We start from the raw sequence: 27,846 nt of genomic DNA, 5'->3' as shown, positions 1-27,846 counted from the left end.
ACTCCTTACCCACTCCCCTTCAACAATCACCAGCATTTCAATCTACTAAATTTATTTTAACATTTGTTCCCCCTATTATTTATTTATTTTTAATCCATATGTTTTACTTGTCCATCGATAAGGTAGACAAAAGGAGCATCAGACACAAGGCTCTCACAACCACACAGTACACTGCTACAGCCATATCATCATACAATTATCTTCAAGAAACATGGCCACTGGAGCACAGCTCCGCATTTTCAGGCAGTTCCTTCCAGCCTCTCCATTACATCTTGACTAACAAGGTGATATCTATTTAATGCATAAGATTAACCTCTAGGATAACCTGTCGACTCTGTTTGGAATCTCTCAGCCACTGACACTTTATTATTTTGTCTTATTTCACTCTTCCCCTTTCTGGTTGAGAAAATTTTCTCAATCCCTTGATTCTGAGTTCCAGTTCATTCTAGGATTTCTGTCCCACATTACCAGGAAGGTCCACACCCCTGGTAGTCATGTCCCACGTAGAGAAGGGGAGGGCAGTGAGTTTGCTTGTCGTGTTGGCTGAGAGAGAGAGGCCACATCTGAGCAACAGAAGAGATTCTCTTGGGGGTGACTCTTAGGCCTTATTTTAAGTACAGTAGCTTTGATTCTTGATGGCGATTGTATATGAGACTATGTGACTATGAAAACCTTGTGTCTGGTGCTGCTTTTATCCAGGGTATGGAGAGATGAATAAAAAAATATGGATAATAAATAAATAATAGAAGGGATAAGGGGTAAAATAAATTGTGTAGATTGAAATACTAGTGATCAATGAGAGGGAGGGGTAAGGGATGTAGGTTGTATGAAGTTTTTTTTCTTCTTTGTATTTCTTTTTCTGGAGTGATGCAAATATTCTAAAAACTGATCATGGTGATGAATATGTAAATATGTGATAATATTGTGAGCCACTGATTGTATACCATGTATGGTCTGTATGTGTGTGAAGATTTGTCAATAAAAATATTTTGTAAAAAAAGGGACCCCCCACAATTGGATGGGTCACATCTCCATGGAAATAATAAAAAAGATTCCACCCAGCAATACTGAATGAGGATTAAACAGCTTGGCTTTTCTGGGGTACACAACAGTTTCAAACTGTCACAGTAGGTATGTAGATGATAGTAGGTCATAAGATAGATGGATAGATAGAGGAATAGTTAGACAGACAGATGATAATAGATGGTGATGGATGGTTAAAGGATAGATGTATGAATGAATGGATGAATGAATGGATGGATAGGTAGAGGGATACATATAGATGGATGGTAAATTGATAGAATGGTATAGGAAATAGTGGTTGGAGTTCTCTGTTTGTGTATTATTTTTGCAACTGTCCTGTAAGTTTAAAATTGTCTCAAAAGTTGAAAGAAAAAAAAAGAAAGAGACAAGACCTATTCATTCATGTGACAGAGCCTGGGAAAGGGAAATGGTAGAAGGGGCCCTAGTCTCTTCTCCCAACTCAGCTTCAGACTGTTGAGGTTGGCTCCCGCAGGCTGATGATCCCACTTGAGCCGTGAGGCACCAGCTCCTCTGCTGCCATGGTGGGGGCTGCAGAGCTTCTTATGGCCATCAGGATTTAAGTTGTTCCAGGTGCTGTGGCTGTAGGGTTGGACAGATGGACACCGTCTGTTCTAGTTTGCTAGCTGCTAGAATGCAATATAACATAAATGGAATGGCTTTTAAAAAGGGGAATTTAATGAGTTGATAGTTTATAGTTCTAAGGTCGAGAAGATGTCCCGATTAAAACAGGTCTATAGAAATGTCCAATCAAAGGCATCCAGGGAAAGATACCTTGGTTCAAAAAGGCCGACGAAGTTCAGGGTCTCTCTGTCATCCAGGAAGGTATATGGTGAACACAGTCACGGTTTCTCTCTTGGCTGGAAGGGCACATGGGAAGCACAGCATCATCTGCTAGCCTTTTCTCCTGGCTTCCTGTTTCATGAAGCTCCCCGGGAGGCATTTTCCTTTATCTCCAAAGTGCTGACTGATGGACTGTCTGCTTCATGGTGCTGCAGCATTCTCTGCTGTCTCTGAATCTCCTCCATTCTCCAAAAGATTTCCTCTTTTATAGGACTCCAGAAACTTATCAAGACCCACCCAAATGGGTGAAGACATGTTGTCACCTAATCCAGCTTAGCAACCGCTCTTGATTAAATCCCATCTCCAGCGAGATGATCTGATTACAGTTTCAAACATACAGTATTGAATAGGGATTATTCTACCTTTATGAAATGGGATTTTGATTAAAACTTGGCTTTTCTAGAGTACATGCATCCTTTCAAACCAGCATACCATCCTTGCCTTTACAGAGAACAAGAAAGCATCTGATATGTACAAAGTGTTGTGAGGGAAAGAAAGCAAGGTGCTGTGATGGAAAGTGATGGAGGCAGAGGCCTTTTCAGCTGGGTGGTTGTGGAAAATTTGTGTGAGGAGGTGACAGTTGAGTTGAGAGTCCCAGCTGGAGGTGCAGTGGGCAAGCCCTGCTGCATCAATGGTCTCCTGTTTTCAAGGAGAATGAAGTTACATATGCTTGGGGGTTGGGTGAGATTTAATAGGGGCCAAATGATTTAGAGTCTCATAGATCCTTTAGACCAGTGCTTCTCAATCAGAGTGATTTTGTCCCCCAGAGGATATGGACAGGGTCTAGACACTTTTGGTTGTCACAGCTGGAGAGAGGATGGAAGCATGCTAATTGTGATCTAGTCGGTGGAGACCAGGGCTGTTGATAAAAATCCTACAATGCACAGAATAGCCTCTGATAATAGAGAATGACCCAGTTCAACATGTCAATAGTGCTGAGGCTGAGAAACCTTGGTGTAGAGTAGGCTAAGGAGTGAGGGTTTTATTCTAAGAGCAATGGAAGGTTTTAAGCAGGGAAGTGAATAAGAGTATTGGGCTAAATTATTTCAGCTCTGACATTTCAACCTTTTTTGCCCATATTTGACTGGAAAAGGGAGACTTCTTTGGGTTCAAGATCCTCCCAGAAGAGGCATTCCATTAAAGGCTTAAAGAGGAGCAGAAGCAAGGGAATCTTAGCTTAATCTTTCTTCAAGTCTGGAAAAGGAAGCCCAAGACAAACTCAGCTGAGCTAATGGATGGATTTTTCTCCTGTCTATTAGAGAAAAGTTCAAAGTATTTGGTTACTCTTAACATTTCATCTGGCTAAATCATATATAAGAGAAGGAGCTGAATCAGCTCAGGATTTATAGGTTTGCTTCAGGGTTTCCCAACCTTGGCACTATTGACATCTTGGGCCAGATAATTCCATGTTGCAGGGACTGTCCTGTACATTGTTGGTTATTTAGCAACATCCCTAATCTCTATCCACTAGATATTGGTAGCAACCTCCTGCCCCTGGTTGTGACAATCAAAATTTACTGAATCCTTGGAAGTATTGGCAAAGTCACCCCTAGTTGAGAGTCACTAGTTTAGCTGATGCAAGTTTGATGTGCCTGTACTTCATGGGTGTCTGCAAAAAAAAAATCACCGTTAGTTACATAATGTTCCTGCGGGGCAGGTTGGAGAACTACTGGACAAGAGGGTCCGGCATTTTGCACTCACATTCCAAGTTCTTCATCAACCAACTGATGGCCAAGATTTAAATTTAACATCAGATACTCCTTCTGGGGAGAAAGCTAAGATATTAGCTCCAGGTATCCCCCTTCCTCCATTTTGCCCTCAAGCTGTGAGAGCTGCGGGTTTTAATGTCTGAGTGGTGGGTGCTGTTTGCCTGAACCACAGATTCTAGAGCTGTCTTGCACTGGGCCTGTTTTTCATAAGGCTCATTAATGCATAAGCTCCTATACTATTTTTATGTCTTCCCCTCTCTCCCTCAATACACTGCAAATTATTCCATGGCCAGGATTGCATCTTTAATCACATGGCACCATGACATAAGAGTTGATACATAAGTTGAGCTTAAATTCTACTTTTATTATTTATGATATGACCTTTAGCCTCAATCCCATCATCTATAAAATGAGAAACTCTAGAGTTGTTGAGGGCAAGAAATGACATTCAGTCTTGGCATGCCTGGTGGTCTGGAGCTGTACGTACCCCTGGAAGAACATGTTCTTAAGCTTAATCCATTCCTGTGGGTGTGAACTCATTGTGAGTAGGCTTTTTCATGAGATTATTTCCATTAAGGTGTGGCCAACCTCAATCACAATGGGTCATAGTCTTATTACTGGAGTCCTTTATAAGCAGAATGAAATTTCGACAGAAAGGGAAAAAGCCACAAAGAGCAGCCAGAAGTGGAAATTCAACAGAACCTGGAAGAGAACAGAGGCCAGGAGAGGCCACGTGTGCATTGCCATGTGACAAAGAAGCCAAAGACCAAGTTTTGTTGGCAGCCAGCCCCAGGATGCTGGTCTCCAAGAGGAAAGCATTGCCTTGATGATGCCTGATTTGGAGTTTTCTTTTAGCCTCAAAACTAAAGCTTATAAATTCCCATTATTTAAGCTGATCCAATGCATGGTATTTGCTTGAGCAGCCAAAGGAAATAAAACAATGTGATTGAGCCAGTACCGGGCAAGTGATGGTTTCTCAGTAACAGTTTGCTGTGGTCATCATTACACAGCATGTAATGATAACACTTCAGGGCCTGGGACATGGTCACTGTTGAATGAATATTTGTTAAATGAATTAACAAAGGCATCAGTATTGTTCAATTAGCGTTCTTTTTATTTTCTGCCAACTGTTCCCCCAACTCCAGACAATGGTCTTGCAAATTGATCACTCCTGAGACAAGGCAGGAGAGAACATGCCTGGATCCATGAGAATGCATCCCTGGAAAAGTACAGCAGATGTGTGTACTGGGGGCAGGGCAGGCAGAGAGGAGAGGGGAGCTTGTATCCTACAAAGGGAAATGGAAATAAAAGAGCTTTGCTTTTTTAAGACAAGAAACACTCAACCTTCTTAGAAAGGAGAGGATACCAGGAAACCCCTTTGTTGCAAGTCCCCGTTGATGGCCCTAGGGAGGGAAGGAGAAGCTCTCTCCACTTTTGAGGGCATGAGAAGCTCTGTCCACTGTTGAGAGTCCTTAGGCTGGAGGACCCTGGAGATGGCCACAGAGTCCTCACCTCCTCCTTCCATTTCCTATAAGGGCAGCTGGGAGTGGGCAGACTGCCTCTAGGTTAGCCCCTGGAAGCTTTCTTTGCCTCCTATGGATACTCTCTGGAATCCATCTCTTACCACATTCTAGCATCATCATCTGGTCCATCAACACACCAGGTTTTTTCCTCTCTCCCTATCCCCGAGCCTTTGCACTTGCTGTTCCCTCTGTGTGACATACTCTCCCTCCCTGACAGCACATGGCTCATTCCTTCCCTTCACTCAGACTCCTTCTCAAACATCACCTCCCAGAGAGGCTGTTGCCTGGGCCCCTCTGGGCCTCACCTGAGCTTAAATGGCAGCTCCGAAACATACCCCACATTCACCATTCTCTTACTTGTGCTTTATCATTATTTTTTGTTTGCTTTCTTTTTAAAATATTTATTTTATGTGTGTTAAAAGAAAAACCATTCTTGCAATTTAGGGTCTCGTGGCTTTATTGAATGATTCATAAATTGGGCAGTAGCTCATTCTTAAAGCAGAAGGGAGCTCCACCAAGGAGGTAGAAAGGGAGCTTATATAGAGCCAACATGAAAACAAATGAGGAAATGTTCCGATTGACTGATGACCCATTTTACAAAGGGGGGTCTTATAAAGAGGGGAGGAGATATACATTGATTAATATGATCTCCTTGTCAATTTTGAACTCTCTCTATTGGTCCAAAACTGGTCTGACACCAGGTGTTGCTTATCTGCAGTTCTGTAAGGTGCTTTCCATTTTCTAGGAAAACTCCTGCAGGTCAACTGTTTTTGTCTCCTGGAAAATCCCTTCTCGGAAAGGTGTCCCTCCTAGCAAAGCCCAGTGTGAGCGGCCATTTTATTTTACTTTGCATGTTTTCAAATGAAATATTTCCAGCATCAAATAATAAAGCAGACACCCATATATCCATCTCCTTGATTGGACAGATGTTAATATTTTATCATATTTACTTGCTTGAGATCCTCCTCCTTTTCAGTCAATTTCATTGATAAGTATTAACTTGCATACAATGAATACATTCGTTTTAAGTGTAGCGTTTGCTGCTTTTTTGGCAAATGCACGCAGTAATGTGCACTGCCACAATTAAGAATAATCCCATCACCTCAGAGAGACCCCTCATCCCCCTACCCTGCTTTATTTTTCTTCCTAATACTTAATGTGATTGGAAAGCACCTCATGTACACATTTCATGATCTGTTTATTGTCTCTCTTCCCCACTGGAGTCTGTATTCCATGAAGTTATAAACTGTGTCCCAGTCCTGACACACAATCGATATTTACCAAATTCCTGGATGTTGGCTTCAGGATTGTGTGTGCATTTTGCAATGTGTGTGCATACATGTGTGGGGTAAGTTCCTACAGGTGGAAGTATGGGGCTGAGGGATATTTGCTTTTTGTTGTTATAAAAGTGACATCTACCGCTCCCCCGTCCCAGCTCTTTCTCTTCTCCAGCCCTGTAGCAGTCTATTTTAGGGTTTCTCAACCTCAGCCCCAGCTGACATTGGGGCTGGATAATTCTTCATTGTGGGGTGACAGGAGATTGTTCTGTGCATGATAGGAGGTTGGACAGCGTCCTTGGCCTCTACCCCCTGGATATCAGCCACATCCCTCTACCCTCAGTTATGTCAACCCAAAAAGTTCCTGCCGGAGCTCCCCTCGGGAGCACAACGCCGGCCCCCTGGTTGAGACCCACTGCTCTATTTACGTAAGCTAATCTCTTGCCAAACTAACTTGGGCTTCCATTGGCCCATCTTTAAGTAAGAGACTTTTGACAGGACTGGATTTATAGAATCCTTTTTTTTTTTTTTTAACCTTGTTTGTGCAGCTCAGCTGACATCATACCATGAGAAGCTGGGTAGCTTTATAAGGAGGGCAGCCTTCACTCTGACTTATAAACTCAGGAGAGGCAAAGTGTGCGAATGTGGCTGGCTTTCCCTGGCCAAGGCACCGGCTGAGTTCTCCCATGTTCCTACCTGAGGGTGAACAGGCCGGCAGGGTCGTGTTCTAAAGACGTGGTGTCTTCCAGGCCCTTGAGGACAGGTAGGAAACCAGTGGCAGCAGAGTAAAGGGCTCTGAACTTCTTTTATTATTCAAGACACCAAGATAACCCTTCCTGTCTTGGAAATCTGCACACTTGTGTGCCCAGGGCAGGGCGTCCAGCATGAAAGGAATGAAGTAGACTCATGTGGCCTCATGAAATGAAGAGCCTGAGTCCCAGCTGAAGGGGCTGCCCTGCAGCCACACTGTGCTAGGTGGGAACCTGTGCTCAGTGTTGCCAGAACTTCCCATTTTTCAACTAAGGCAAGAAAGCCAGAGTTTTGAAAATATGAAATGCCTTGACTTTCTAATGTTGGCAACAGTTTTCTTTTTTTTTTTTTTAACACAAAATGAGCCAAGCAAACTACATCTATGGGCTGCCACTTTGTTACCGGTGAGCTAATATGTGAGGCTGTTTCTTGCTTGCTTGAAGACTAACTCCCTAAGTTTAGGAATCCTTTGGTGAGCTACTGATCCATTCAGCAGGATTCACTGATTATCCACTATGTGCCAGGCGTTGTTTTAGAGCTGCCACTTGGCATTAATTTGCTGATATGACTGACAGCAAAAGAGAGAGAAATTGCGGATGGATGGATGGATGGATGGATGGATGGATGGAAGGAAGGAGAAAGAGAGAGATGGCTGGGTAGATGGATAGAGATAGATAGAGATGGACTATTCTTATCTTTAAAATATACATTCTGGAATATTACAGATAAAATAATGTGATGCTGAAATAATATAGGCAGTTGAATGAGAGAGTAGGTGATACAAGAATGGCCGTAAATTGATCAGTGTTGATGCTGAGTGATGTTGAGCATATGGAGATTTCTTATACTCTCCTACCTTCTATGTATGTTAGGAAATTTCCAATACAAAAGATGCTTATTTTGATGTCCTTATCACTCAGAGCACCATTCTGAAGGATATGCAGGTAAAATGACATCATGTCTGAGACTTGGTTGAAAATACTCAGCTGAAATTTTTGTGCAAGTAGGGGTGTAGATGAAACAGCATTTGACGAAATGTCGACAGTGACTACTGCTGGCTCATGGATACGTGGGCTTCATTAGACTAACCTAGCTAATTTGCATATGGCTGACATTTTCTATAATACAAAAATTATTCGTAAAGAAATGCAAGAATCAAAGAAGTATGTGTTGGGGGTGCCTGCTGTTCTCTAGGTACTTTTGGGAATTTGAAGGCATGCACTTGGCTGCCTAAGTAAGTTGTCCACAAATGTGGTGGTACCACCACACAGGGAATGGTTGTCGTAGAGCCAAGCATTGCCTTGTTTAGGCTGCAAGCACGGGCACTATGGTGGATTACAGATTTCTCACCGAAATAGTTACTCTTCGGGGAACTCTGCTTCCTACTTGGAGGCAGAAAAGCATAGTGGTCAGAGCTATTTGGAATCGGGCTCCCTGGTCCACATGTCAGCTCTACCACTTTCTAGATGTGTATCCTTGGACATATCATTGAACCCCTCTGGGCCTCAGTTTCCTCATCTGTTAAAAGAGAGTAACCGTAATAGCTCAGCCTTTTTATAAAGATTAAGTTAGTTAATGCATATAAGGAACTTAGGGTAGTACTGGACATGTAGCATTTATTTACTATTGATGGTTTTGTTGTTGTTAATGTCATCAAGTATTCTGAGAGCAGGAAGAACTTTCTGAGATAAATGGAAGAAACTTTTGGGGGCAGAGGCTAAAAGAAGTCAGAGAAAGAGGCACCCATTTTCAGTGGATCCACCAACAGAAGCCCATGTGTGAGATGCTGGAATCAATTCCTGCATGGTGGATGTGAGAGGAATAAAAGAAACCAGCAACCTCCTGACCATTTCCTTTCTCCGCAGAATGAAGTGGAGCTGGGGGAGCTGCTTCTGTCACTGAATTATCTCCCAAGCGCTGGGAGACTGAACGTCGATGTCATTCGAGCCAAGCAACTACTTCAGACAGATGTGAGCCAAGGTTCAGGTACAAGTGTCTTTCCTCCTTCCTTGGCCACGTCTTCAGCAAGACATCTGTGTTTGACCCAAGGGACCCAATTTTCTTTTTCTGCATCTTGGGTACTATTGATAAGTACCTCCTCCCATGAGGGCAGGAGTATCCAGAGCTAGGGAAAGTTAAGTTCTTGGATATCTTTGGGGCGAGCAGGTGCTTGATGCCATCTCAGAAACGCTATTTGAATTGGGGGTGGGAGGGAGCGGCATTGACTGACACCAGATGTGATAACTACTGAACATCTACATTCTTTTTTATACCCATGCAGCCCCAGGTGGCGATTGCATGCAGTGATCATGCATTCTCACCAGCAAAAGAGGTGGACCCACCCCAAGTATTTTTCCCCAGCTCAAAGTGTACCATGAAGCATGATGAAAGAGTTGCTATAAAAGACTGTTGGGTTGAAAGGGTCTACTTTAGAGCAAACCCAATTCAAACACAATTTTCAAAGAAATGGGGCAGATTCTTTTCCGTCTGTAGGTAGATTCTTCCATGACAGCAGAGGATGTTATCATCAAGCAGCCATGGTTGCCAGGATCTCTTCATCTCAGTGGTGGAAACTTTTTCTTCTCTAAGTGCAATAGCTAAAATAAATTGCTTTTGCTGTAAGGTGACAGCTGAATTTAGAAGGCACCTTGAATTTTCGAAAGGCATGTGATAAAAACTTATTTCAAAGGGACCAGTGGAGGGTTGGAGAGTTTGAGACTCACCGAAATGGGAGACACAGTATAATAAAATGACTCAAGATTATGGAGCCAAAATGCTTGGAACAAAATCCCAGTTCTACTGCATGTAAATGATGTGGCCTTGGGGAAATTCCTTAACCTTTCCAAGACTCAGTTTCTTCATTCTGAAAAATAGAGGTAGTAACAACATTTGTCTCATTGGGTTATTATTATTGCATTAGATAATGTACATGAATCCCTTTGTAAACTGTAAAGTGATCTAAAAATCGTGGTTATAGTTCTACCAGCTCTATACTCATTGTATGCTCTATGGTTCACTGACTTGATAATAGATTCTGGAGCATAGAGGCCACACACAGAAAACTAGGACTGGTTCTGGGTCTGGCTATGTCCCACCAGCCAATCTTTTTTTTTTTTAATTGTATGAAACAATTTATATAAAATTCCTATCATTGGGAAAGGAATAGATACCCATTTTGCCAGAGCAGGTTTTGGGATCAATGGGGAGTCTCTGCTAATAGGTTATCATGTTTTCTTTCTTTTTTTCAAATGCAATTTTATTGAAATATATTCACATAACATATAATCTATCCAAAGTATACAATCTGTGGCTCACAATATCATCATATAGTTCTGCATTCATCACCACAATCAATTTTAGAACATTTTCATTATTCAAAATAAATAAATAAATAAAAATTTAAAAAGAACACCCCAAACAACCCATACTCCTATCTCCCTATTATTATTTTTTCTTTATTTTATGACTCATCTACCCATTCAATGGATAAAGGGAGTGTCAGTCACAATGTTTTTATAATCACACAGTCACATGATAAAAACTATATAGTAATACAATCATTTTCAAAAATCAAGGCTACTGGATTACAGTTTAACAATTTCAAGTATTTCCTTCTGCCTATTCTAATACACTAGAAACGAAAAAGAAATATCTGTATAATGAATCAGGAGTCATAATCATTTGTTAGAACCTAATTTTTCAGTTACACCTCCTCCCTCTCATTTGTCTTTCTCTCAGTCTCCAGGGATATCTGGGCAATGACCATTTTAACTTCTTCATGCTGGAAATGCCCCGTTTGGGGTAGAGGAATGAAACTGGTTGATGTTCTTGGTGAGACTGATAACTCTGGGTTCCAGGGCTTATCTGGCTTAGGAACAATGTGGAAGCTTTAAGTTCCTGAAAAAATAAATTTACTAAAAAATACTTTTAGAAAGTCTTAGATGGAGTCCAGAGTATTCTCTAGGGTTTCAGGAGTACTGTTTACGAAGGCTTGGCATAGCATGGCAATTTGCAATATCTGGCTGAAGCTTGCATAAGAGCCACCTCCGGAATGACGTCTCAACTCTATTTGAAATCTATCAGGCACTGAAACTTTATTTTGTTTCAATTCTTTTCCTCTTTTTGGTCAAGAAGACTTTCTAAGTCCCATGATGCTAGGGCCAGACTTATTCCTGGGAGTCATGTCGTCCATTGCCAGGGAGACTTACATTCCTTCACCAGCCAATCTTAGGCAAATCATTTCTCATCTTGTCAGTTTCTTCATCTATAAAATGAACAATATGCCTGACACATGGGAGGAGTTCCATAAATATTGGCTTGAAGAAAAGAAGAAGGAATGAGCGGATAGGCAAATGGATGAAAAAAAGGACGGATGAATGATAGATGGATTGATGGATGAAAGGAAGGGTGGGTCTGTGGGAAGTTGGATGGAAAGATACCATGAATGGATGGATGATGTGGTTTTTTGAAAATACATACCCCAGAAAAACATGTTCTTAAACTTAATCCATGCCTGTGGGTGTGAGCCTACTATAAATTGGACATTTTCATGAAGTTAACCTTTTCAGTTAAGGTGTGGCTCAGCCCAGCCGAATGGGTCTTAATCCTGTTATTGGAATTCTTTATAAGCAGAATGAAATTCAGACAGATAGGGACAAAGCTGTAGAGAGCAAGAAGTTGAGAGTCAGTGGGACCTGGAAAAGAAAGAAGATGCCACCATGTATTGTCATGTGATGGAAAAGGCAAGGACTAAGGATAGCCAGCAGCCAGCCCCAGAATGCCAGTCTAGGAAGAAAGAATCATCTTACTGATGCCTCAGTTTTGGACTTCCCCTAGCTTCAAACAACGAACCAGTAAATTACTATTGTTTAGTCCAATCCATTGCATAGTATTTGCTTTAGCAATGAGAAAACTAAAACACATTTTGGTACCAGGAAATTTGGGTGCTACTGTTGTAATTACCAAAAATGTGGAAACTGCTTTGGAATTGGATAATGGGTAGAGGCTGGAAGAGTTCTGAGGTATTGATAGAAAAGGCCTGAATTCCTTTGAAGAGACTATTGATAAAAATATGAATACTAAAAGTACTTCCAGTAAAGCCTCAAGTGGAAATGATGAGTGTGTTATTGGAAACTGGAGGAAATGCGATCCTTACTTTAAAGTGAGAGAACTTGGCAAAGTTGAGTTCTAATGTCATATGGAAGGCAAAACTTGAAAATGTTGAGCTTGGATATTTAGCTGAGGAGATTTCCAAGCTAAGTGTGGAAAGTGTAGACTGATTTCTCCTTGCAGCTTATAGTAAAATGTGAAAGGAAAAGGATAAGCTGAGAAATGAACTCCTAAGCACAAACAGACTGGAAATCAATGGTTTGGAGATTTCTGCCCCTTTCCAGATATTGTTCTCTGAGACTAGAGCCAAAAGAAGTTCTATCAGGGTCCTCCTTGAGCTTCCAGAAAGCAAGTCCCTGGAGAATAGTGCTCCACGTGAAGATTTAACCTAACCTGGAACCACTCAGCCATTTCAGTGGAAGTTGGAATTTAAAATGCAATCATGCAGAAAAGATCTGTGGAAAATCCTTCTGTCTGATGGTTTGGATTCCTATGAACTGCCTGCAAAGCCAACCAAAGTTCTATCAAAATTTGCATTAGCAGAACCACTGCCAGCCTTGACAGAAAGGGACAGAGAAGGGATGAGTTGAAGGAAGAATAACTTCAAAGGCAGACCCATGGAAATCAAAGTCTGGACCAGATAGATCTCCTTGGGCCAATAGAGCAGGTCCAGCCATGTGTGTGGAATAGGCTGGTCTGCCCCAGTGTTTTCATTGTTCAGGAAAAATGCTGCGGCCTCAGTGCTTAGAGATGGTGGGGCCTGTGCCATGATGTCTAGGGAGAGCCTGGCTGCCACCCCAGTGTTTGGAGAGGGTAGGACTTGTGCCCGAAGTTTGTGGAGGGCATGGCCATTGTGCAAGCACTTGGAAGGTGCAGAGCTGCTGCTCCAACACACAGAGGATAAAACACTGATCCGTGGATGACTCACTGACCTCGAAATCTAATGGTGTTTGCCCTGCTGGATTTTAGAAATGTTTGGGACCCGTGACCCCTGCTTTCCTTCCAACTTCTCCCTTCTGTAATGAGAATGTCTATCATATGCCTGCCTCTCCATTATATACTGGAAGCATATAACTTGTTTTCTAGATTTCACACATCTGCAGACAGAGGGGAATTGTGCCCCAGCACAGACCACATCCAAAACCGATTTTGATGAGATTAGGTATTTAACATTGTTACTGAAATGATTTAAGGCTTTTGGGATGCTATGATGGAATAAATGTATTTTTAATATAGAAAGAGGGAGTCTAAAGGGAAGGCTGTGGTCGTTTGGAACATGCAGTTTTTTTTAAGTTAAATTGTGGCCCAACTTAATCAGGTTGGGTCTGAATCCTATTACTAGAATCCTTTATAAGCAGAATGAAATTCAGACAGATAGAGAGAAAACCATGGGAAGCAAGAAGCAAGAAGGCTAAAGTCAATGGGACCTGGAAGAGAAAGGAGAAGATACCACCATGTATACTGCCACGTGACAGAACAGCCAAGGACTAAGAATCACCATCAGCCAACCCCAGAATGCCAGTCTGTAGGAAAAAAGCATTGCCTTACTGATGTCCCAATTTTGGACTGCCCCTACCTTTAAACCATAAGCCGATAAATTTCTATTGTTTAAGCCAACCCATTGCATGTATTTGCTTTAGCAATGAGGAAACTAAAACAGAATTATGGATAGATGGATGGATGGATAGATGGATGGAATAATGGAGGGATGGAAGAATAGGTAGATGATTGAGCTTTCAGGTAGATGGAAAGTTGGATGGATGGATAGATAAATCGAGAGGTAAAAGGATGATGAATGATGGGCAGATGAGTTAACTGACAGATGGATGAGAAGATGCATAGATAGATAAAAAGTTGAATGGATGAAAGGATGAATAGATAGAAGAATGGATGGGTGAAAAGATGGATGGATGGATTTGGCTTCATGATCTCTGACATTCTCTGATGCTATATCCAATTCTCAGATCCATTTGTGAAAATCCAGCTGGTACATGGACTCAAACTTGTGAAATCCAAGAAAACATCTTTCTTAAGAGGCACAATTGATCCTTTCTACAATGAATCCTTCAGCTTCAAAGTTCCCCAAGAAGAACTGGAAAATGCCAGCCTAGTGTTTACAGGTAGGTAGTATTCCAGACCCTGATGAGCCCCAGGCAAGCCATGTTCAATTTATTGTCCAGGGGACAAAAGGCATACAGAGAGGGTCGTGTTTAAGAGCTTCAGCTCTGGTGTTTAGCTCCCCATGTCTGAATCCACTTACCGTCTGTGAGCTTGGGCAAGGTTAAATAAGATCATCCACATAGAACCATATGGATAACTATTACAACTGTGGATTCTACAGCCAAAGTCCCTGGCCCTGCCATGTAGTAATTGAGGTCTTGGGCAAGTTACTTAACCACTCTGAGCCTCAGTTTCCTCATCTTTAAAAATGGACAATGATAGTACTTGGATGACTAGGTTTGTTGTGAGGATTCAATGACTTAAGACTTCGGAACAGTACCTGGGACATAAAAAGTTAGTTTTGGTGCTCGCTTCAGCAGTGCATATACTAAAATTGGAACAATACAGAGATTAGCATGGCCCCTGCTCAAGGATGATGCAAATTCGTGAAGCAATTTTAAAAAAAAGTGAGCTTTGATGATGATGATTCAAATTGCTTACAGTCTAGTAGGGAAACATGAGAAAAAAGGGTCACCTAATCTATACAGGAGAATTTTGAAAGGCTTCCCAGAGGCACAGTGTTGGAGTAAGAGGGTTCATGTGCCACTGTCTGGTAGGATTTAGTCTATTGTTTCCAGTGGTATATTAGTTATCTGTTGCTGCAATAACAACTTGCCCCAAAATTTAGTGGCTTAAAATAACAATTGTCTCATACTTCTTGTGGGTCAGGAAACCGGGCATAGCTTAGCTGGGTGGTTCTGACTGAGGGTCTCTAACAAAGGTGACCAACAACCAGGGTGTTGTCTGGGGCTGCAGTCTCATCAGAAGCCTCGACTGGGGAGACTCCATTTCCTAGCTCACTCACAAAGTTGTTGGTAGGATTTGGTTTCTTGTTGGCTGTGGGACTGAGGGCATTTGATTCCTTCTTGATGGTTGGCCAGTAGCCCCCTCAATTCTTTGCCACCGGAGCTTCCCTATAAGGCAGCTCATGTCACAGCAGATGGCTTCCGTCAGAGTAGGCAAATCAAGGAGAAAGGCAGGGCAGGCAAGATGGAAACCAGAGATTTTTGGGTTTTTTGTTTGTTTTTAAAATATTTTTATTAAGCAATCCTCATACATGTATATTCCATACATGGTGTATCAGTGACTCACAATATCATCCTATAGTTGTGTATTCATCACCATGATCATTTTTTAGAACATTTGCATCACTCCTGAAAGAGAAATACAAAGAAAAAAGAAAACACTCATACACACTGTACCTCTTACCCCTCCCTCTCATTGACCACTAGTATTTCCATCTACCCAATATATTTTAACCTTTGTCCCCCCTACTATTTATTTTTTTATGCATATTTTTTTAACTCATCTGTCCATACCCTGGATAAAAGGAGCATCAAACACAAGGTTTTCACAATCACACAGTCACATTGTAATGTTCTATCTTTATACAATGGTCTTCCAGAATCAAGGCTACTGGAACACAGCTCCACAGTTTCAGGAACTTCCCTCCATCCACTCCAATACACCATAAACTAAAAAGGGATATCTATATGATGCATAAGAACAACCTCAAGGATAACTTCTCGACTCTTATTGAAACCTCTCAGCCTATGAAACTTTACTTTGCCTTATTTCTCTCTTCCCCCTTTTGGTCAAGATGGTTTTCTCAATCTCTTGATGCTAAATCCTGCTCATCGCGGAATTTCTGTCCCACATTGCCAGGGAGGTTTACATCTCTGGGAATCATGTCCCATGTAGGAGGGAGGTCAGTGAGTTCATCTGCCGAATTGGCTTAGAGAGAGAGGCCACATCTGAGCAGCAAAAGAAAACCAGAGGCTTTTTGCAACCTAATCTCAGAAGTTTTTAAAAGAAAGGGAAAAGGGAGAAATTTGCTTTTTGACTCCTGAGATGCAACACGTTCTCCAGAATCCTTCCAGGAAATTTTAGGAAGGTTTGTTGAACCGAAAGAAAAGGGAGTTAGCCGCCGGGATTACTGGCTGTTACTGAAGGTAGGAAAAGAGAAAAAAAGGAAAGAGAGAGAAAGCATGCACCTCGAGCTGTGCAGGACACAAGCAATTCAGAGAAATATCTGGATGCTCGAGGCTGCTGATGCTGGGCCCTGCAGGCTGTTTTCCTCCCCGTTCTTTTTTTTTTTTTTCCCACTCCAAAGGGGGTTAGCACAGTGGTTAGGGGGTTACACCCTGGAGCCCAGCAGCCTGAGTTCATGCACCCTGCCTGTGTAATCTTGGATCCTTTTTCTTGTCTCAACTTCCTCATCTGTAAAATGGGGATCATTGCAAAGTCCAGGTGGGTTAATATATGTGAAAAATCCTGATGCCCAGGCCCCAGCCCAGAGAAATGGAATCAGCGTCTTTGAGGGTACAGCCCAGGCATCTGTATTTTTCAAAGCTTCCCAGGTGACATTCTTGTGCAGCCTGGGCCAGCAAGGATCTGTCTATACCATTCTGCCTTCTTCTGCATGCCTCAGTCTGCTCAGAGGTCTCCCTCTGTGAGAGTGAGTTCCAGGACCTCATCACTGTTTTCCATAATTGGTTGGCTTTCTGCAGCTGTAGCATCAAATTGGTTCATTGAATTTGCTGGTGCATGAGCTATGAGCGAGAGAGAAGATGAGATGGGAGGCCAGGAGGGCGGGGCTGCCATCCCTCAGGCCGGGAAGACCCCAGGATGGAATGGGGAACAGAGGACATGCATGAAGTATGGGGGTCTGGGAAGTGGGACATGGAGAAGCTGAGGACTTCCAGCAATAGAAAGAAGAGAAAGCCAGTCCCAGAGGGAAGGAGGCACTCAGAGAGAGCCGGAAACTCCCTTGAGATTGAGAGATGTGAGTTTCTCCTGGGGCTGTGTTTCTCTGCAGCCCCGCCCCTGGCCCCAGGCCACTCATGCCATGCCGATTCTCTGCAGCGTCTCCTCCCTGCTACAATAGACAGTGGCTGGCAGACTTCTGTCTCCTAGAGAGATGTTTGCATGGTTGTTCAGAATTTGGAATACAGACAGATTTTGGCTCGCATTTCACCTTTGCCATTTTTGTGTTGCTTTTTGGGGGTGGGGGGTGGGTGGGTACTAAAGCCTTTATTGTAATACACAAAATATATTTACCTTACAAATGTTCAACTTTCAACAAAAATTAAAAAAAAATACATTTCATAAGATGCAAAACTAGGAAACAAGCTCATTGGGGACACCACTGCTCTACAGAGGACGGAAGGTGAGGTGAACGCAAGGAATAGAAAGGTAACTCACTCTCAGGCAGTGCACCAGTTGGCAGGAGGGAACATGGGAGAAAATGACCACTCCGCAAGCATGTGAACTTGGGAAACTGAGATCCCTTTTCTGAACCTCAGTTTTCTACTCTCTAATGAGTTTCCATTCTAAACCCCCCATTTTAGAAGCTTTAGACCTTGCTCATAGTTAGTGTTCAATAGAGACTTGATGATGATGATAATGATGACTGGTGGCTCTATCACAGAGGAGCAGACCCTAGGTTTGGGTCTCAGCTTTAGCATTAACCAGCTGTGTGACCTCCAGCAAATGATCCAGCTCTCTGAGCCCTAACTTCCTCTTGTGTAAAGCATAGCAAATCTTTCTGTTTATGGGTATTAAAGGCAAATCAGCATGTGGACCTGCCCAGCCCAGAAGTGGCCACTCAGAAAATCACAGCTGCTCTTTCTAAAACAGTATTTGAGAGAGTTAAAATGCTGACACTTTTGAGGTTAATAGCTCAGTCCAGCTGCCTGTGGTTGTCTTCCCAACATCTCCCTCATTTAATCACCATTGCCCCAAAGCTGCCAGCTGGTGCAATGTCCAGTGGATTGACACTCTGTCCCATCCAGTCACAGAACCAGGCCAGTTTCTGCTGTTGCATTTCCCAGGAGTTGGGACTGACTATGTGTGAGAAAGGCCAGAGCAAGAGCTGGCAACAGACACTTGGCTCCAGAGCCAGACCTGGTCACAGGAAGTAAGTGGCAGAGTGGGGGCAGAGAGATTAAAGCCTCAGTTTCTAGCCAGAGGATCATAAAAGTGGGACCCCAGGAGCCAGAGTAATGGGGAGATCACAGAGAGGAGATAACTCCAGAAAGGGATCCCATGAGTTGTTTTTGAACTCGTGGTCTCAGCCCAAGCTGCACTGGATCCTAAACAGTATACCAAAGGCTTTGAGAACTGAACTACAGAATAGACAACCACCCAGGTTTCAGATGGGCAGCTGTGAGATGAGCCCAATTTAGAATGTTCAAATTGTGAAAACAGCTATTATAACCATGCTCCAAGGATTAAGGCAAACCCTCTTGAAAAGAACGGTGGAAGAGTCTCAACAGATCATTAGAGAAACAGAAAATATAAAAAGGAACCATGTGAAAATTTCAGAGCTGAAAAACATAACAGAAATAAAATATTCACTGAATGAATTCAGTAGCAGAATGAAGGTGAAAGAGGAGTTAGTGAACTTGAGCATCCATCACGAGAAATTATCCAGTCTGAACAACAGAGAATATAAACATTGGGGTAGGGGGGAGGAGAAACAGTGTCAGGGACCTATGGGACAATATCAAAAAGTCTAATAGAGAAATGCAAATTAAAATTACAATGAGACACCACTTTACTTTGCTAGGATGGTTATTGTGAAAAAGACTGAAAATAGCAAATGTAGGCAAGGATGTGGAGCAGTTGGAACCCTCATACATTCTAAGAGGGAATGTAAAATGGTACAACAACTGTGGAAAGAGTTTGGCAATTCCACAGAAAGTTAAACATGAAGTTACCGTATGGCCAGGCAATTTCACTCCTAAGTATACACACCCAAAGGAATTGTGAGCAGGGACTCAGGCAGGTATTTGTACACCAGTGTTCATCACAGTAGGATTCACAGTAGCCAAAAGGTGGAAGCAACCCAGTTGTCCATCAACAGATGATTGGGTAAACAAATCATCTGGAATATTATTGGGCCATAAAAAGAATATTATTGGGGAAAAAAAGTCTAATATTAATGGCATCTGAGTTCCAAGAGAGAAGAGAAGCAGAGGGGAACACTGGGTGGGGTGGGAGATTCACTCCCAGAAGACCCCTGAATTCCTCACCAGGTTTTGTGGACCTCCAGCTCAGCAGAACCAGGTGCTTCCCTTTTCGTAAAAGAATTTGTAAGCCATGAGAGGAGGCTGTGTGGCACCATGGTCAAAGTCAGCCAGGTCTGATGTCAGAGTCTTGCCCTGTGTGACCATAGGCATATTTCTTTCTTTTTTTTTTCAGTTGAGAAGTTGTGGGTTTACAGAAAAGTCATGCATAAAATACAAGGTTCCCATATACCACCCTATTATTAATACCTTGCATTGGTATGATACATTTGTTACAATTTACACGCATGTTTAAATTATACTATTAACTATTTTAAACCCATTGTTTAACTTAGGAGTCATGTGTTGAAAAAACATGGCTTTTGTTTTAAATTTTTATTCTAGTAATATGCACAACCTAAAATTTTCCCCTTTTAACCACATTCAAAAATATTATTCAGTGCTGTTAATTCTGTTCACAGTGTTGTGCCACCATCACCACCATCTGCTGCCAAAACTTTTCCATCACCCCTAATAGAAACTCTGGATATTTGAAACCTTAATTTCCCATTCCCTACCCCACCCCATCCCCTGGTAACCTATTCTCTAGATTTTGACTCTGTGGGTTTGCTTAGTCTGACTATTTCATTTCAGTGACGTCATGCATTTTGTGTCTGGCTTATTTCACTCAACATGGTGTTTCAGGGTTCATCCATGTTGTTCATTGTATCATAACTTCACTCCTTTTTATGGCTGAATAATATTCCCTTGTGCATATATTGTGTCTATATACCGCATGTTTATGCATTACAATTGTGTCTAATGCCACTGTGAAGATTGGTTTGCAGATATCTTTTCGAGTCCCTGCTTTCATTTCTTTTGGGTATTTATCTAGAAGTGGAATTGCAGGGATATGTGGTAATTCTATACTTAACTTTCTGAGGAGCTGCCAAATTGTCTTCTTCAGCAGCTGCACCATTTTACATTCCCACCAGCAATGAATGATTGTTCCTATTTCCCCATATCCTCTCAACGCTTATAATCCTCCATTTCTTTTAATAGTAGCTATTCTAGTGGGTATGAAATGGTATCCCATTGTGGTTTTGACTTGCATTTCTCTAATGGCTAATGACGTTGAGCATCTTTTCATGTGCTTTTTTTTTTTGCCATTTATATACCTTCTTTGGAGAAATATCTATTCAAGTCTTTCACACACTTGCACAAATTGGATTGTTTATTTGTTGTTGAGTTACATATTCTGGATATTAAACCATGGAGATGTTTCTTAATCTCTCTGAGCCTCAGCTTCCTTGTTTGCCCAGCTGTGATTCTATTACTTTTATTTATCAAGAATTTCCTATGTATCCATTATCTTATTTAATTTTCAGCAACTATATGAGGTGTGATCTGTTTTAAGCCAATTTTTCAGTTGGGAAGACTAAGGCTCAGAGAGGGGAGGTAATTGGTAACATACCAAGTCACCCAGCTGCTGAGAGTTTGCACCAGGCTTCAAACTAAAGCTGTTTACTCCAAAGCACTCACTCCTAATCACTACATTTCTTTAACCGTTAACTTTAGACCTTAGTTTATACTGATTGTATTTTTCCCCATATACCGCCATATTAGCACCTTGTGATAGTGACATATGTTTGTTCTCATAACACACACAACCAGTTCATGTAAGAGCTTGCTTATATTTATGCAATTAACCCCCAACATTGCCCACTCTAGATTTCACTGTTATACAGTCCCAGTGTTTATCCTTTACTGTTCCTTCTGGTGACGTACACAATTCTAGCCTTCCTCTTTCAACCATACTCACACTCAGCTTTGTGGATTACGCTTACAGTACTGGGCTACCCTCACACAGTATTGTCCTATCCATTTCCAAACCTTTACAGCCAACCTTATTTAACATTCTATACTCCTTAATCATCAATTGCCCAATCTCTGCCCTCTTTTTGTCTCCTGTTAATCACGACATTTTGATGTGCTCATGAATCATCTGGAGATCTTGTTTATATGCAGGTTCTGATTCATTAAGTCTGCAGTGGGGCCTTAGCTTCTGTATTTCTAAGGCACTCCGTGCAACTCAAATGCTCATTAGACGATGTTTAGAATAGCAAGAAACCCCTTCCTCTGTGACCAGGCAGAGAGGACAATGTGAGTTCGAAGAAGTTTTGACCTAGGGAATAATACAATCTAGATAATGTTTTAACAAGATAGTTCCAGGTGTTGAGTGGAGAATGGGTTGTAGGAAAGTAAGAGTGGAAACCAGGAGACCATCTGGGAGGTGATTGTACTGGTCCAGGCAGGATGTGATGGTGGCTTGGTCCAAGCAGGGAGCAGAAGAGTTAGAGCAGTCACTCAGTGGGGTATAACATTGGCGGTCAAGTTGACAGAACTTGTTTAGATGCAGAGGATGAGGCCTTCCCTTGGTCAGAGGACTTAACTCCTCCAAACCAGGGATTCCTTGTCTATAAATCTCACTTCCCACAAGTCTGTTGTACAGACAAAGGGAAATAGTATACAGAGTGTGCAGGCAGTAAGAGCTCAGTGACCTTCAACCTGGATGTGGGCAGAAGCCAGAACTCCAGCCAAGCAATTAAGAGATGGAAGCAGAGATCTGTCACCCTGGCAGAGCAGAGCCCACAGCGGGTACAACCCCACCCCCAACCCCGCCCACCTCAGCCATCCTTCTAGACTGCTCCTTGAGGCTGTTGAAGCCTACACAAGCAATAAGGCTTGGCTGGATCTTAAACATTTGATTTGGGTTCTAGCAGCAGCCTTTGAGGACCAGGCCAGCTGCCAGGGTTCCTGAGGACCTTTATTCCATTTGAATGGCTGTTTAATGATTCTGGTACCTCTGAATGGAGACTCATGCTAGGCAGATCCCCATGGGGGAGTTCATCAAGGAGCTGAGAATTTATCCAACCGCACACATCCCTGCAGGGCCCGAGCTCTTTGGGGTGGGAAAGGGGAGCCAGCAGAAGACAGATCTCAGCCTTGCCTTGTGCTCTGTCCTGGCAAGAAACAGTCTTTGGTACAGCAGCCAAAGCTACCACCTGCCTGAGTTTGAGATGATCCTTCCCAGACATCCCTCTGTCCAGATGCCCAGAGCCTCACTCTGACTTCATCAGCTCAGGGCTGCCAGTCAGCTGGAGAAAGTTTAACCTTTAAAATGCCAGAGCCTGCAGGGTACAAACTTTAGTGTAGCTGGACTGCCTTCATTTCAAGGAAACTTCTTTGCTGCAGTGAAAATAGCTTTGATTAGAAATCAGAAAACTGGATAGCCATAGCTTCACCACTGTATCATCTGGAGTAGAACATTTTAATCTCTCAGAGCCTCAGATTTCCATTTAGCAGTTGCATATAAAATCTGGCTCATTCAGTATTGAACAATATTAACAGTAAAACACTTAGATAGCACTACCTGTGTGCCAGGTAATGCTCTAAATGTTTCACGTGAATTAACTCACTTAATCCGCATAGCAACACTATGTACAACACAGGATTCATCATTATTACCATTATGTGGGTGAGGAAACTGAGACACTGATAGGGTGCATAGGTTGCTCAAGATTCCAGAACCAGGATTCAAACCTAGGTTGTCTAGACCCAGATCTAGGCTCATAGTCTCTGGGTTGTACTGCCTCAGGTATCTATTAAGGTCTCAGTGTTTTGAGGACCTGCTCTAGTTGCTGGATAAACAGCAGGAAAACAGCAATAAGTCATCCTTTCATGGTGCTAGCATTCTAGTTTTGGCGAAACAAACATTAAATAAACACCTAAACAATAATGATCAAGGCGACAGAGAGGTCTTGGAGCATTACTTTAAACTGGGTGGTATAAACCAAGAGGGGGCCAAGCTATGAAGATGAGGGAGAGAAATACTCCAGATGAGGAAAACAGCAAATGCAAAGGCCCTGAGGTAGGAATGAGCTTGTTTTGTTCCAGGAAGAGAAAGAAGCCCACAGTGGCCACAGCACAGTTCATTAGGAGAATGAATTATGCAGTGAGGTCCCAGCAATAAATTGAGACCACAGAAAGGAGCTTAAATGACAGGTATTTATTGAACACCTCCTGCAGCACTGGGGAAAGATAAGTGAACAAATAAAACATGTGGTTCCTGCCTTCAGGAAGGATAGGCTATAATGAAACACATGTGAAGACTTACTTAGCACATGGCAGGTGTTCAGTGGGTGAAATTTTCTTTTCTGTTCTTTAAGTCTACATGGAAACTGCTTCCCTAGGGTTCTGCCCCCTGCAGTCTCCTTGCATCCCCCCTCCCCCATTAAAGCAAGACAGAATATAGTTGGTTTCTAATGGAAATGATTTTTAGAGACAGCCTTAAGCAAGGGCATTATTTGCCAACTGTTGACCAACTGTTGGCCATCCTTTAGGATTCCAGCTTACACAAAAGGCCTAGGAATAGCATCCACTAATGGTTTTATTCTGCTTAATTTTACTGAGACCAGAGAAGCAGAAGAGAGGCAGCCTGGGGAGCAACTCACCAGTGGGTCCCCCTTCCATCTTTGTTCAGGGTCACCCTTGGCCTTTTGGTAGCCTCTTTGTCAGGAGGGGCCAGGACACTTTAGATATGCCTGAGCAGCCATGTGATAAAATGAAGATTCCTTAGCCTCATTCCCTAAGATCCAGTGTGTCCTCAAGACATTTGAAGACCAGGGCAAATCATTCTTTCCCCAGTTATTGAGTATGGTTTGGAAAAGAAGTCACAAAAAGGGTAGTGGGAGGGACTCCCAACTTGGCAGGCTGGAATTCAGTGATATCTCTTCTTAATAGCAACCCACATTCATGAAACGTTTACTAGGTTCTAGGCACTCCCCCATGCATTTTACAAGCACTATCTCAGTTGATCCCCGCAACCACCAAATGAGATAGGTGCTGTCATCAACCCCATTTTTCAGAGGAGAAAATGACTTCAGAGAGCTCAAGTGACTTTCTAAAAGTCACTATATTAGTTAGGTAAGGCTAGCAGCCATAACAGATCAACCACCAAGGCTGTGTGATTTATTACAACAGAGGCTTATTTCTTGTGTAATCAGTGGCCTTCCATGTGGTGGTTCAGTGACCCAGGCTCCTTCTGTCTTGTGGCTCTGCCACCTTTTCAGGTCTTGGAGGGCTTTGCCTCCATCTGCTGGTTGGGGAAAGAGAATTGAAGATTGCATGGGAAATTTTTATGGGCGGGGCCAGGAGATAATGTATATCACCTCCACTTCCACTCATATTTGATTGGCTAGAATCCTTGCAAGGGATTCTGGGAAATGTAGTCCAGCTGTGTGTCTAGGAAGAAGAGCCCTGGCAGGTCATTGGGTGCCATCTCTGCCAGTCACCCTGGGTTGAGGGGAAGAGCCAGCCCATGTGCTGAACAAGCTTGCCTGACTGCATCTGAGTGCATGATCCATGGGGGATCCTCATACCACCAAATTCCAGGCTTGGGGAGTGCAGCCTCACAAGAGCAATATGCGTGGTGAATTCACCAAATACCTTGTGACTGGCAAGCCCCTGGCACCAGCTGACCTATGAAGGTATTAGAACTGTGGTTCTCAATCGGGGGGCAGTTTTGCTGCCCGGGGGATATTTGGCAATGTCTGGAGGTATTTTTGGTTGTCACACCTGGTGGGTGGGGGGTGCTCTGGCATTTAGTGAGTAGAGGCGGGGGATGCTGCTAAACACCTTACAGTGTGCAAACAGCCCCACAACGGCAAATGATCTGGCCTCACACATCATGGTAGAGTGAGAACCGTCGGGTTCTCTGGAGTGTGCTGGGTGGGTGGTGGCCTGTGCCAGCAGGTGTGAAAGGCTGGCATGGGCTCGGAGCCAGTCAGCTCCTGGTATGCTCCTCTTTGAGGCTGGTTTATTCCCCCGTTGGCATTCTAATCCTTTATCATTTCCCATGGTTTCTCTTTGACTGCCTGAGTGTTAAGAATCAGAGGCAGAGCAGGCTGAGTGAATTCATACTGATCTAAGCCGATTTTCCAACTGGCTTCCCTATCTCTACCCATAAAACTTGGGCAAATAGAAATATTTTGTTCTGCAAACAAGCTCCATTTCCCAGGTAGTGTGATTGTGACCCGGGTAGAGGGACTGCAGCGTGGCTCAGTAGGGGAGGGGGTAGACAGTAGTCTTGGAAAGATGAGGGAAGTATTGTTACATCAGGCCTTGGCCCCTCCTCTGCTGTAGCGTTTTATGAGTTCACATCACCTGCAAGTAGTGATGTAAAGAGTATGTGTGGAAGGAGTACTAATGGCTTTTTAATATTCTTATTGTAAAGGAATATATGTATATGTTTATAAAGATATATAATCCAACCACATAGGAGGGAGTAAAATAAAAGGTAAAAAGCCCCTAATTCCCCCTACGTAGAGGTAATTACTGTTGGCAATTTATTACAGCCTCCTTCCGGGAGTGTATGTATATATGTATACATGTGTATGTCGGTGGTGTTTGTATATGTAGTTGAATCTCATTATTTCTCATAGTTATGTTCTATAAAGTCTCTACAAACACTGATTTAGCAAATATTGGGGCATTGCTTCTAGGAGAAATAGAAGATTAGATTCCTGTGAGTCTCTCATCACAGCACTTTCATCAACTGATTAGTACATAACCTTGTTTGATGTGTGTTTCTGTGTAAAGAAACCTTATTTAATAAATATTGTTGATTCATTGATATTTAACCTCAGGCTAGCAACACTGTAACTCCTGCCTTTGTGAAGCTGATCTTATTTTCTCCATAAGGCACATTGCAGCTGTCTTACACTTAGGAACACTAGACGGCACTTCAGCACTACACCTGAGGGCTATTTGAAACAGCGACATCACCAAGAAAAAGCACAAAAATGTGAAAAATGTGGCACCAGATACACCACAAAAGGACACTTGCTTATGTTATGAAAGCTGAAGCAAGAAGGCAGAGCATTGCCTCATTGAACCTCAGCTGGAGATGTGCACTTCATCTAACTCAAATTTTTTTACTACCCTGTATGCACCTACAAATGACAGGGAAAACATCTCGAATATTGATTTGGAGGTCACAAATAAATTTTAACGAGTAGATGAACTTGCATATATGGCATCTGAATAGTAAGGCTTGGCTGAACTTATATATACATGTACACCTCCTCCATCCTCTTTTGTTAGCATCATATATTTATTTATATATACTTGTTTGCAACTTGCTCTTTTCATTTAATGGCTTGGACATTTTTCCAAATTGGCTTTTATTTATTCATCCAACAAATTTTCATTGAGTATTTTTATGTGCCAGGCACTGTAGTATAGCAGTGAACAAAACACAGAAAAATCCGTTTCATCAGGCTAATATTAGAATGTGGGAAGACAGACAATAAAGAAAACGAATAACCGAGTCATACATTTAAGTAGATGGCGTTAAGTGCTAAGGAGAAAATTAATGCAGGGAAAGGGGCTAGGGAGGAGTTACAATATTTTGAAGTGTGGTCAGGGAGGTCCTTGCTAAGAAGATGACATCTGAGCCAAGACTTGAAGGAGGAGAGGGGTGAGTCATGTGGATGTTAACAGGAACAGCATTCCAGCCAGATGGAACAGCAGATGCAAAGGCAAGGAGATCAGTGTGATTGACCTGAACGTCAGATCTCTCTAAATATTTTTAATGGCTGCATGATATTCTACTGAATCAACAAGTTGGCAGATAATTTAATCAGTCCCCTGTGGGTAAACACTGAAGTTGATTCCAGTTTTTTGCTGTTAGAGACGTTGGAGTAAATACCCTCATACACATCCCTTTCAGGATGTTTCCTTATGCACTGAGCTAAAATTCTAGCAGTGGGATTGCTGGGTCAAAGCATATATGTTTTTCCATTTTAATAGTTACTGTCAAACTTTGCCATCTGTATTAGTTTCCTAGGGCTGCTGTAATCCAAATTGCCACAAATATGGTAGTTTAATTCAAGAGAAATTTATTCTCTCATGGACCTGGAGGCTCAAGTTCTGAAAATCAAGGTGATGGCAGGGCACTAGGGAAGAATCCTTCCTTACCTCTTCCGGTTTCTGATGGTTGCTGGCAATCCTTGCAGCTGCTGTACTCCCATCTCTGCCACCGTCGTCAAATAGCCTTCTTCTGTCTCTGTCTCCAGGTCTCCTTCTTCTTTCTCTTACGTGGCCACCAGTCACTGGGTGAGGACTCATGGTCATCCAGTGTGGCCTCAGCTTAACTTGCTCACGTCTGCAAAGACCCCGTTTCCAAATAGTCACATTCACAGTTTCCAGAAGAAGTTAGGACTTATTCTTTGGGGGGACATTCTTCGATCCACCACACCATCCCTCAGAAAAGTGGCACAGTTTTTACTCTTTCATGTCTTCT

At 42.5% G+C, this 27,846-nt stretch overlaps 1 protein-coding gene and 1 non-coding gene across 4 annotated transcripts in view; both read left to right on the top strand.

Moving 5' to 3' along the window:
• The window catches only part of SYT17 (synaptotagmin 17), a 95,965-nt gene that overhangs the window by 54,875 nt on the left and 13,244 nt on the right, over window positions 1-27,846 (top strand). For all 3 annotated transcript variants that reach the window (XM_077141687.1, XM_077141686.1, XM_077141688.1), the window contains 2 exons: window positions 9,009-9,129; window positions 14,217-14,372. In XM_077141687.1, coding sequence (XP_076997802.1) covers window positions 9,009-9,129; window positions 14,217-14,372 — 277 coding nt within the window. The remainder of the gene's footprint in view (window positions 1-9,008; window positions 9,130-14,216; window positions 14,373-27,846) is intronic.
• On the top strand, window positions 14,777-14,881 carry LOC143667893 (U6 spliceosomal RNA). Its single transcript, XR_013168198.1, has one exon. It is a non-coding gene; the product is annotated as a U6 spliceosomal RNA (small nuclear RNA).

This window comes from Tamandua tetradactyla, chromosome 23 (genome assembly GCF_023851605.1).
Source record: "Tamandua tetradactyla isolate mTamTet1 chromosome 23, mTamTet1.pri, whole genome shotgun sequence".
In the NCBI taxonomy this organism is placed as follows: Eukaryota; Metazoa; Chordata; class Mammalia; order Pilosa; family Myrmecophagidae; genus Tamandua; species Tamandua tetradactyla.
This window is presented reverse-complemented; position numbering and strand designations above follow the sequence as displayed.